This window comes from Sapajus apella, unplaced genomic scaffold (assembly GCF_009761245.1).
Source record: "Sapajus apella isolate SASKATOON/1434 unplaced genomic scaffold, GSC_monkey_1.0 scaffold68, whole genome shotgun sequence".
Classification (NCBI taxonomy): domain Eukaryota; kingdom Metazoa; phylum Chordata; class Mammalia; order Primates; family Cebidae; genus Sapajus; species Sapajus apella.
The window spans coordinates 5586805-5598563 of NW_022437008.1; the positions used below are offsets into that span (position 1 = coordinate 5586805).

General features: G+C 52.2%; 2 protein-coding genes across 5 annotated transcripts in view; both read right to left on the reverse strand.

Moving 5' to 3' along the window:
- RBM42 (RNA binding motif protein 42) overlaps positions 1-7078 on the reverse strand; it is a 9803-nt gene extending 2725 nt beyond the window's left edge. The window contains exons 1-8 of one of the 3 annotated variants that reach the window (XM_032249509.1): positions 6806-7078; positions 6417-6561; positions 3835-3919; positions 3669-3743; positions 2079-2144; positions 1828-2003; positions 1056-1388; positions 701-818 (exon numbers count right to left, since the gene is read on the reverse strand). In XM_032249509.1, the coding sequence (XP_032105400.1) occupies positions 701-818; positions 1056-1388; positions 1828-2003; positions 2079-2144; positions 3669-3743; positions 3835-3919; positions 6417-6561; positions 6806-6933 (1126 nt within the window). In that variant the 5' untranslated portion in view covers positions 6934-7078. The remainder of the gene's footprint in view (positions 1-700; positions 819-1055; positions 1389-1827; positions 2004-2078; positions 2145-3668; positions 3744-3834; positions 3920-6416; positions 6562-6805) is intronic. The other 2 variants (XM_032249511.1, XM_032249510.1) reach the window with 2 other exon arrangements.
- Positions 7079-9308: 2230 nt separating this feature from the next.
- HAUS5 (HAUS augmin like complex subunit 5) overlaps positions 9309-11759 on the reverse strand; it is a 13281-nt gene continuing 10830 nt past the window's right edge. For both annotated transcript variants that reach the window (XM_032249498.1, XM_032249497.1), the window contains 2 exons: positions 10693-10825; positions 9309-10543 (listed from right to left, as the gene is read on the reverse strand). In XM_032249498.1, coding sequence (XP_032105389.1) covers positions 10426-10543; positions 10693-10825 — 251 coding nt within the window. In that variant the 3' untranslated portion in view covers positions 9309-10425. The remainder of the gene's footprint in view (positions 10544-10692; positions 10826-11759) is intronic.

The following is an 11759-nucleotide window of genomic DNA, read 5'->3' on the forward strand; positions in this document are numbered from 1 at the left end:
CTGGGTTCAGGCAATTCTCCTGCCTCAGCTTCCTGAGTAGCTGGGATTACAGGCACGCACCACCATGCCCAGCTAATTTTTTGTATTTTTAGTAGAGACGGGGTTTCACCGTGTTGACCAGGATGGTCTCGATCTCTTGACCTCGTGATCCGCCCGCCTCGGCCTCCCAAAGTGCTGGGATTACAGGCTTGAGCCACTGCGCCCGGCCAAAATGTCTCTTTTCTTAGGAGATAAATACTGAAGTATTTAGAAGTGAAGTTATTACGTCACTTACAACTTGCTCCAAATGACAAACCATCTACATACACAAAAAGGAAAAAAGTCAACACAGCAAAATGTTAATTGCAGAATCTAGGTGGTGGATAGAAGGCTGTTTACTGTGCTATTCTGTGTTTACAATTTTTCCTAAGAGTTGGGAGACAAAATGCTCTCTGACCTTTAGGAAGCCAGGCGCTTCCTGAGTAAAACAGGGGCTACAAAGCCCCATGTCCCAGTTACCCCCGCCAAGCTCCGGCCCATGGCTGGGTAAGGAATAGGCCCCTGAGCCACAGCCTCCCCTCCCCGAGGTGGGCTAACAACAGCGCCCACTCTACTGAGATGGATGGAGTTACTGGGCTCACCCTCCCGGCCTAAGGCCACGGATAGCAGCCTGGTCTGACTTTGGCTGACCCATGCCTGACCTCGAGCTTCAGCCACTTACCTGCATCCCACTCCAGCAGGCTGGGGTCCTCCCAGCTGCTCCCCGCTGCTGTGCGAATGCAGCGTTTCAATTTCTCTGGCTTCCCCTTCTTCTTGTCTTCACCCAGGGGCTCTGGGACCTGCAGAGGAGAGGGGAGGGGTGCAAAGGGCTTGGTATTGGGGTCTCCCACTGTCTTTTGGCCCCTGGGCCCCCTGCCACCGTGGTAAGGGCTGGATGTGCTTCTGCATGTGGGGCGCACATGTCCACCTCCCTCCCCCCCAGGTCTTACCACTGCCTAGTCTGTGGTATGGAAGTTCCTGGGACCCTGTCTGCCCCCCATCTCCTCTATTCCCTCACTGCTAGGCTCCCTGCTCACCTCGAGGGCCATGAGACCAGGGGGTGGCTCCGGCCGAGGGGGCCGGGGCCGAGGACGCAGGGACAGGAGTTCAGGAATGCGCAGTGGGGGCAGGAGGCCTCGGACGACTTCCAGCGGGAGGGGCAGGGGCTCAGGCTCGGGCAGTGGCATGGCCAGGGCCAGCGGCAGGCTGGGCCCAATGACTGCAGGGCCAGCTGGGGCACCTCCTGCCCCCACAGCCACAGCCGCACTAGCCTCCTCCAGCCCAGCTGCTGCCGCCACCACTGCCTCTTCCTTTTCTTTCAGGCCTAGCCCCAGGCCTAGGCCCAGCTCTCGGGGTGCTGCTGGTTCTTCCTGTAGGTAAGAGAAGAGCATGACGAGGGCTGGCTCACAAGCTCAGACCTTACTCTCATCCCCATTCCATCCAACAAAGCAAGTGCCTGGGGCCCTGAGAGCAGCCCAGAGACAGCCAGGCACAGGAGTCTCCAACCAGACAAACACAGAGCGGGAGGAACACAGGCAGAGAGAGACAGCCACAGACAAGAACATCGGGAACAATCAAATGAGAAATACTCCAATAGCACATGTTTCTCTCTGTACTCCCTTCACAAAAGGGGAGAACATAGAGATTCTGTCACAGAAAGACAGATGCAGAAAGAGACAAAAGCAGAGCGAGAAGGTAGAGAAACAAAAAGCCAGGAGAGAGGCCAACTCAGACACAGCCCATAGGGCCAGGATGGATGGTGTCCCCACCCACCACACCTCTGACCATTAGTTTCCTTTCCACACTCACCAGAGGGGGCCTCAGCGCAGCCATGGAGCCTAGTGGGGGCCCTGGAGCCCGAGCCATTGGTGGCAGCATCATGGGTGGTCCAGGAGGCCCAGGCAGAGGGGGGCCCACGAGGGCCTGGTGAGGGGGCCGCAGGGCCATAGGGCGGGGGCCAGCTGCTGCAGAGGAGAGAGCGGAATCTGTCAGGGTGTTAGTGGGGAGTTCCAGGGCCTGGGGGGAGTTATGTGGCAGGGCTGATGACCCTGGCCCCTCACCTGCTCTCTGTAGCACGTGGGGGACGAAGGCTGGACGCAGGATAGGGGCCCTCTGGGGGGCCACAGCTGTGGGAGAGAGAGATGGGGGTGTGTGTCATGGGGGACAGGGGCACTTGGGGCAAGGTGTGCACACGTGTGTGTGTTTGTGTGTGTGTGCAGTCTCAGGATCCAAGAAATCCTGAAGAAGAGTCTGGGGACCCTCCTGGAAATGTGGGGCCTCTCCCCTGGTTCATTCCATGAAAATTTACCAGAGGTGCTCCTCCGGCTCAGCCCTGTGGCAGGCAATGCTGGGACACACCAACAGGCCCAGGGTCCTCAGGGAGCTCCTGGTCCAGAAGAGGAGGGAATGTAGGCATCACTAGACAAGGAGAGCCCACAGGGACCAGGGCTGGAAGCAGGGAAGCCCAGGCAGAGGGATCATTGCTAAGAAATGGGAGCCCAGGGAGCCTCTGGAGCCCAGGGGAGCCCTCTGACCCAGCCAGGCCTAGGGAGGGCTTCCTGGAGAAAGGGACCTGTGAGCTGAGACCCGAAGGACAATGAAGCATTAGGCAAAGGGTGAGTGGGAATATTATTGGCAGGGAGAACACCTGTAAGCAAAACCTCTTCCCTTTTCAGTTTAGTGTAACTGTAATAGAAGAAGTGGGGATTAGAGAGTGTCGTGAGAGGGGCTGCGTGGCCAGCAGGCACCCAAGCACAGCATTCTTGGCTGAGCCATGGGTATCCTCCTGAGGGCAATGGGGAGCCACAGCAGGGTTGGAAGCTGGGCAGGGGAAGTCAGATTTGCATTTTAATCAAAACCATACTAAAAAGTAAAAGACATTACAGCTTCTCAGAGATCATCAGATTAAAAAGTATTAACAGGATTTAGGTAATATAAGTAGCATGTTTGGTTTAATAGAGATTATACCAGAATTTTACATCCAAATAAGAACATGCATCCTTTTCATACATATAAGGAAGTAATGTCCTACAAACTGACAATTGACAGTGCGAGTAAAGGTAACCTGAGGAACAAAAGGTGGAAAGTGGAAAATGGCCTGGGGGGAGGATGGCTGGAAGATTATAGCCAGGTGACAGTGAGCAGGGAGAGAAGGGACCTCAACAAAAGCACTGCTGGCACATTCCAGAAATGTTCGGGCTGCTGGGATCTCTCTGTAAGGAGCTAGGACTGCCAGGGGAAGAGCCTGGTGCTTGTCTGGATGGTCTGTCCATCCCATCAACAGACAGTACACAATGCTTCCTACGCAGCAGATACTGAGACTTCTGCCCCTCATGGAGCTTATATTTCATAGAAAGCAAAAGATGATAGCCATACTATATAAGCAATGGTATAGCTTATTATAAGGTGTTAGGTGCTGTGGGAATTTGGGAATAGGACTGACAGCAGGAGGGTTGGTTTGCAATGGTCAGGTTGAAACAAAGTTGACTTGACATAATCAGGAAGGACATGATCGAGTTTGTGCTTTAGGATGACAACATCAAGTTGGGGTGAAATGCAAAGGGAGATTTGAGTGAGGATTTAGGCAAGAGGCTGAAGTCATGTAAACAAGAGTGCCTGATTAAATGTGGGGTCCCTAGCCCCAGACTCACCTGCTCGCCGCAGGAACATGGCTTCTCGAGCCTCTGGACTGTCCAGGTGACTCCGATCTCCAGGGCCAAAGCCAACTATTGGGAGGGGAGAGACAAGGATGGTGGGAGGAGAGTCCTGGGCACACGTTTTTACCACCCGACTCCCTCACCTTGCCACTCTACTTACCAGGACCCACAAAAGGAGGGCCACCCACCATGGGAGGAACTACTGTGGCTGCAGCGGCTGCCCGGGCCTCCAGAGTCTGCTGGACCTGTCAGGGAAGAGGTCAGGGTTAGGGGCCTGACTCAGCGCTCCCCATCTGCTGTTGACTAGCTCACCCCAAGAGGCCAAGAGCTTCATGCTGAGTGCTCTGTATATAGCTGGCTATCTCAGGTCTTGGCTAAAATGCCACTTCTCAGGGAGGCTTTCGGGATTATACTAGGGCTCCCTGGCCCCGGCTTCTCTTACCACCTTATTTCATCTTCCCTATAGCACTTAGCACTGACTGAAACTGTGTCCAGCTTGTCCTCCCCATCTCCCATGCACAACCTCCATGCCAGCCACCATCAGTGCCTGCCTAGATTACTGTACAAGCCCTTTCCTCCATCTCCTGGCACCTCCCGGGTTCAAGCCATTTTCCTACCTAAACCTCCTGAGTAGCTGAGATTACAGGCACGTGCCACCACGCCCGGCTGATTTTTGTATTTTTTAGTAGAGTAGGGGTTTCACTATGTTGGCCAGGCTGATCTCGAACTCCTGACCTCAGGTGATCCACCTGCCTCAGCCTCCCAAAATGTTGAGATTACAGGTGTGAGCCACCATGCCCGGCTTACCGTCTATTCTTACACATCCAGAGCTACGCTGTTAACCTCAAAGTTGGACCACATCATCTTTCTGCTCAAAATCTTTCAAAAGCTCCCAATCTCATAGCACAAGCCAGGGTCCCTTTTTTTAAAAAAAAATTTTTTGAGACGGAGTCTCACTCTGTCACCAGACTGGAGTGCAGGGGTGTGATCTCGGCTCACTGCAACCTCTGCCTCCCAGGTTCAAGTGATTTTCCTGCCCTAGCCACCTTGTAGCTGGGAATACAAGCAAGTGCCACCACGCCCAGCTAATTTTTGTATTTTTAGTCAAGATGGGATTTCACCATGTTGGCCAGGATTGTCTCGATCTCATAACCTTGTGATCCACCCGTCTCAGCCTCCCAAAGTGCTGGGATTACAGGCGTGAGCCACCATGCTGGCCACCTCAGGACCTTTGCATTGGTAGTTCTCTGCTGCGAATGCTCTTCCCCCAGACATCTGCATGGTTCCCTCCACTGTCTCCTTTGTATCTTTGCTTAAATGTGATTTCCTCAGAAAGGGCTTCTGTGACTGTGCTAAGGAACTTCCATCCTTCTTAACATACTTTTATTTATTTATTTATTTTGAGATGGAGTTTCACTCTGTTGACCAGGCTGGGGCGCAGTGGTGTGATCTCAGCTCACTGCAACCTCTGCCTCCCAGGTTCAAGCGATTCATCTGCCTCAGCCTCCCAACTAACTGGGATTACAGGCGTGTGCAACTAGGCCTGGCTAATTTTTGTATTTTTTTTCTTTATTTTTTTTTGAGATGGAGTCTTGCTCTATTGCCAGGCTGGAGTGCAGTGGCACAATCCCAGCTCACTGCAACCTCTGCCTCAAAGGTTCAAGCAATTCTCCTGCCTCAGCTTCCCAAGTAGCGGGGACTACAGGTGTGTGCCACCACACCCAGCTAATTTTTTTGTTTTTAGTAGAGACGGGTTTCACCATGTTGGCCAGGATGATCTTGATCTCTTGACCTTGTGATCCAACCATCTCAGTCTCCCAAAGTGCTGGCGTGACCCACCCGGCCTGGCCAATTTTTGTATTTTTTTAGCGGAAACCGTGTTTCACTAGGTAGGCCAGGCTGGTCTCCAACTCCTGACCTCAAGCAATCCACCCACCTCAGCCTCCCAAAGTGCCGGGATTACAGGCCCCAAAAATACAGTGATTATTTTTGTTTTGTACTCGGCTTTTGTATATGCTGAATGCCTAGAATGATGACTGGTGCATAAAAGGCACCTGATAATTATTTGTTGACAGAATGAACAAGTTTCATTTGCTCATTTTCATTTTTTAACTTTAATTTTTTGCAGAGACTAGGTCTTGCTCTGTCACCCAGGCTGGAGTGCAGTGGCATGATCATAGCTCACTGCAGCCTTGAACTCCTGGGCTCAAACAATCCTCCTACCTCAACCTCCCTAGTAGCTCTGATTACAGGCGTGTGCCACCAGGCCTGGCTAATTTTTCTGCCCTTTTTTTTTTGAGACAGGATCTGTGTTGCCCAGGTTGACTCCTGGCCTCCAGCGATCTTCCTACCTTAGCCTCACAAAATGCCGGGATTACAGCCGTGTCCAGCCTATTTTCATCATAATAATTTATCTCTCCTTCTCTACTATTCATATATAGTTGGCTATTGAGCACTTGAAATGTGACTGGGAATAAGGAACTATTAAATATAAATTTGAAATACATCAGAACATTTCCGTTATTGCAGAAAGCTCTACTGGACAGCATGCTCTAGAATATAAGATCCCAAAGGGCAGAAATGTCTGTCTTAGTCATTACTGTGTTCTCAATGCCTGGCACATAAAAAATTTGTCATGCTAATTAGTCAAAAAGCCAAAACTTCAGCAGCTCTCTGTACACAAACACCTACTGTGTTCGAGGTATTGTGTTCCCTGACTTATATGCCTTAGCTCAACCATACCTGCTGGTATGTGTTGGTCGCAATAATTGGGCGAATCACAGGAGCCGCTGGGACCTGCATCGCTTCTACCGTGGGGACCGTGGGCACTGCAGGCACAGCAGTTGGGATTCCGGGTACTGGAGCCCCTAGAACTTCCTGCTCAAACCTGGAGGAATAGAACAGACACCAGAGCTCAGGATCTCGTACCAATTTTGGAACTCTGGGTACATTGCGCGGGGACCCTCACTCCTGCCAACCTCTCCCCTATCCCCGTCCCCACAATCCGGAAGTTCCCATTTCCCCATGTTAGAGCCGTATCTCCGGCCAATCGAGGCCTGGAGGCTCCGGGATTCGGATGCTCTGGCTCTGGCTCTGGGACGACTTTTATCTCTCCCTGTTGCGGGCCTTACAGGGCCATCTCCGCCTCCATTTCCTTCAAGCGTTCCTCGCCGCTCTTGCCCGGGATGCCAGTGCCAGGGCCCGGGACCACGGGTCCTCCTGCACCCGGGAGTCCCGGGGCAGGCCCCGCCCCAGCCATCGCTGCCGCCGTCGCTGTCGCCGCTACTACTGTCTCAGCCTAGCCGCCGCCGCCGCCGCCGCCGCCGGTTCTGCTGTCTACTCTCCGCCTTCGTCAGGGTGGGCTCCCGAGGATGGCGTACAGCAAAAGCGACGGGCGCTGGCACATGACGTCATACGCCCGGCGCAAGGGCCAATGAGAGTTGGCCACACCCTCAGGGGGAATATAGGCCAATCAGAGTGAGAGAAGGACAAACAAGCACAAGAACCTGGGCCTATGAGAGCGCAGCGACGATAGGCGGTCCCGCCTTCCTGGAGGAACACAGGCTAATGAGAGCAAAGCAAAGTCAGTTGGTCCCGTCCCCAATGTGGAATCTGGACCTTTGAGAACGCAGGAAAGTTCGGAGGCCCCTCCCGTGCCACCGCGAAGTCCGCGCTGGAAGTTTTAAAAGACGCTGAAGTCCGCGTCAGCCTCAGGGTTCGGCAAGGCTAGGAGGCCTAGCTGGGATCTGGGGTTGAGGGCTGGGGGCTCCTACCCTGCTGACACTCGATCCGTGGTTCCCATGAAGACTAGAGATGCCCAGGAGGAAGCGCCTGACCCGGGCTTCCTGGCGGAGGACACCTGAAGACATTTAAAGATGAGACGAGATGTTCAGGGTGGGAGCCAAGGCCCACACTAGTGCAACACAGAGGGGCACCTGCGTGGGCTTGGTCCCTGTCCTTTCTTGGGCCACAGCTGACCCCCTTTTTTTTTGTTCTTCCGCGTAGCCCTCAAAGTGTTTTACTCTGAATATTTTCAAACATGCACATTAGAGGAACTAGTATAACCCAGCCTGACTGTGGTACTCTTTGCTGCTCAACATGTCGCACTTTTGGCCAGTGAGAGCCCTTCAGACTGGCTCCTGAGTCCCTTTGACTTGGCCACAGTAGTCTTGGAAGACTTCTTTGCTTCCTGGTACAAAATATCCTGTACACATTCTGCCCATTTCTTCCCTCAGACCTGGAATCAGCTGTTTTTACACAGGTCCCTGGTTCTTAGAAATAGCACTTAGAGACCACAGTCTGTACACTAGTGCTTCTCAGTGTTACTGAGATGTCATTATATTTATTATATATATCAGACCTTTTTAGTGGACTTAACTAGGAGAATGTGTGTGTGTGTGTGTGTGTGTGTGTGTGTGTGTATTTCTTTGAAATGGAGTCTTGGTCTGTTGCCCTGGCTGGAGTGCAATGGGGAGATCTTGCTCACCACCACCTCTGCCTCCCAGCTTCAATCAATTCTCTTGTCTCAGCCTCCCGAGTAGCTGGGATTACAGCCATGCACCACCACGCCCGCCTAATTTTGTATTTTTAGTAGAGACGGGGTTTCTCCATGTTGGCCAGACTGGTCTTGAACTTCCAACCCCAGGTGATCCACCCACCTCGGCCTCCCAAAGTACTGGGATTATAGGCATGAGCCACCGCACCCAGCCTTGAAATATATATTTTTCAGAAAGAGAGAAATCATGACTTTATTCTGATATTTCCAACTCAAATGAAAGATTATAGGGTATTTACTTCTTTGATTTTATATTTATCTTTTTTCATTTACACTAAAAATCTTGGTCCCCAATGACATAAGACGGCTTCTCATTTGCTTAGTGTATAATTTCAAAAACTGTAAGGTAAAGTCTCAAAAATTTAAATGGTCTATTTTATCAAAATAATAACGCCAGTGTTACTACTAACAATGCGACTACTGTACGAAGTTTAAGTTTTTGCTGAGTTCAGTAGGAAGGTGGGGGCTGGGAACTGTGATGAGAGAGGAGAGAAGGGAGGAGCGGGCTCACTAAGGACAGTCATGGGAAAGCCAGTGTGGAAAGGCGGGCAAACAGCAGCCAGGGGCAGGAGGAAAGCTGGCAGAGGGAAGGGGCTCTGGAGGCCAAGAGAGGAGCTGTGTGGGAGATGGACAGCAAGGTTCAAGATCATAAAACTGACAAACTCCCAAATTTGAAAACTTACTGCAACACCAGTAAAACTACCGTCTGTGTTTGTCTTTTTTCTGGGACCAGGCAAATTAAATATAATGTTCACTTAATTTATGAAAAAAAAATTATCGAGACAGGGGAAACTGTAATCCCAGCAGGTGAAGAATTGGGAGACAGAGGTGGCAGATCACTTGAGGCCAAGAGTTGGAGAGCAGCCTGGCCAACAAGGTGAAGCCCCGACTCTACAAAAAATACAAAAATTAGTGGGGCATGGTGGTGTGAGCCTCTAATCCTAGCTATTGGGGAGGCCAAGGCATGAGAATCACTTGAACCTGGGAGATGGGGTTGCAGTGAATTGAGATCATACCACTGCATTTCAGCCTGGGCAACAGTGAGACTCCATCTCAAAACAAGAGAACAAAAACACATATGACAATGTGTCATAAGCCTTTCTATTAAACTACTGTGGTAATGGCACATGTAGGGTTAAATACAAAGCAGGTCTGGAGAGAAGCCAGATACAACCCAATTAAACATGGAAATTTAGTGCATAAAAAGGTGGCATCTCAAAAGCAGTGAGTAAGGCTTTGCTTTATAAATTGAGTCACCCACACAGTGAAATGCACAGGCCTTAAGTCTACAGCTAGGTGAGTGCTGACAACTCTCCCTACCTGTGTCACCTCCGCCGCCCTCGACACGGCACATTCCCGTTACCTAAGACGTTTCTGCATCTCCTCCTCAGTTGATCCCTGCCACCCACCTTCCCTCAGAGACAACTGCTGCTGTGACTGGGAATTTCAATAAGTGTTACTAGGATCCCTGTAAAATAAAACAAAATTGCATCCACGTGCTAGGATAAATTCCAAATGGCTGATTTACATGCGAAAAAAGAAACTATACAAACTAGAAGGCAATTTCATCTTTTAATACATTCCTCCTCCCACCCTATAATGCCCCCCGCCAATGGCCCTTATTCCAGCACATTTTGGCTCAGGGCCTTTGCACGTGCTGGTGCCCTGAGCTGGAAGCCCTTCCTCGGCCACCCCTGTTGCTCCTGCTCACCACTTGGTGTATGACCTGGGCAGTGTGGCCGTCGATTCAAATCATACCTCCCACCTCCTGCTGGATTTCCCACACAGCAGTTAACCTGCAGCATCCTACTTATATATTTTCCTTATCTCGTAAACTCCATCTCCCTGCCCTAGAACTCAACTCCTGGAAGGCAGGGCCTTCTCTTTTGTTCTGTGTGGACTCCCCAGCGCCTAGAGAAGGTGCTCAATTACTTTTTGCTGAGAATGAAAGTGATGAAGGGATCTCAGGAGTGCCCAGGGTGGGGTCCAGAGTACCCCATTCTCTTGGCTTTAGCAGGATGAAAGGATCGGGGCCAGGGAGCTGAGCGGAGCCTCAGAACAGCAAGCGAGGGGACTGCAGATGCTGGGGGGGACGACGGCCAAGGAATCCTGGTGCTGCTTTCTTCCAGGTGTCCTGGGGGAGGTGAGGTGTCAGGGTGAACAGAGTGAAGTTCTGGGCTTCTGTGCACCCTCTCTTCAGTTGCACAACTTCTGCAGGGCTCCCTGGGCCTGAACCCAGCGCAGCCGCCACTGGGGCAGGGAGAGGCCCTGGCAGAGCTCCTCAGAGAGGGCAGCCTGGCCTGGCTGCTCCCACCTGGGAAAGGGCACAGCGTCAGAGGGGAGGCCTGGCCTTCCAGACCCTTGTTGGCCTCCCCACAAAACCATGGCCTGCTCCTTCTCACCAGCCCCCTGGCCCGAGTCCTGACTTTTCTGCTTCCCACCCGCAGCACGTTCCCCTCTCACCAGTCCCCCACAACCCCCTGCAGCTCAGGGATTCGCTCCAGCGCCTGTTTCAGCAGCTTCTCCAGCCTCTTGAGAGCCTGCCCCAGGTTCTCTTTCTGCTCCTTTTCCTGGGATGCCTGGATCTGCAGCAGCTCTGAGGGTGAGAAAGCCGGGAGGCAGCTTTGAGTCCTCCGGCTCACTGGTACCTTACAGCAATGGGTCCTCAAATCTCCAGTCCCCGAGTCTTGACCTCAGCATGTCTTGCAAACCACCTGTCCCTCTTCCCAGGTCCTCATCTCAAGGGCAGCTTCCCCCACTCAGCTGGCCTAGGCCTCTTCTGGATGCCTTCCTCCCTGAGAGCCCATCCATCTCCATGGCCTATCTGCTTAGTCTCCTGAGCATTTCTTCCTCTGCCCCAGGCCTTGGTCTCCCACTCTGGTTCACCCTTCGCCTTACACCACAGTGATCTTCCTGAAGCCTAAATCTGATGCTGTTCTTCCCCTATCTAGAGCCCCCCAAGGCTCCTCAGTGTCCCCAAGGCAGAGTCCAAGCTCTTAGGCAGGTATTTGAGTTTCATAATATGGCATGGCCTGGCCTATCTGCAGGGCCCACAGGAGACAGCATCTTTCCTCCTGGAGGCCCTTCCAACACTCCTCAACCCAAGGCTTCCTCCTCCACCTCCTCCAGCTTCACCCTAGTGGTGCTTTCCCTCTGGGACTAGGACTGGGCCTACTCTCTCTCTCCATGTGTGCAGAACAGGCCCAGCTCAGCAAGTGCAGACGAGCAGTGTGATCACGCCTGCTGGGCCTGAATCCTGACCCCATCCCATCCCTGCCCTGTGACCTTGATCATGACACTGGCTCTTTCTTCAGCTCTGTCTGCTGTCAGGTAGAATTACTGGAGCTGTAGGCTAGTGGGGCAGAGCAGATGGGAGAACTCGGGATGGGACCCTTAGGGCTGGCTGAAGGGTTGAAGCTGGTGGTGGTGGGGTTAGGGAGCTAGGAAGAATTAAGGATGACTCCTGGGTTTCTTGGTAAAGCACTGGGATGAGGAGGGTGAGATTTTTTTTTTTTTTTTTTTTTTTTTTT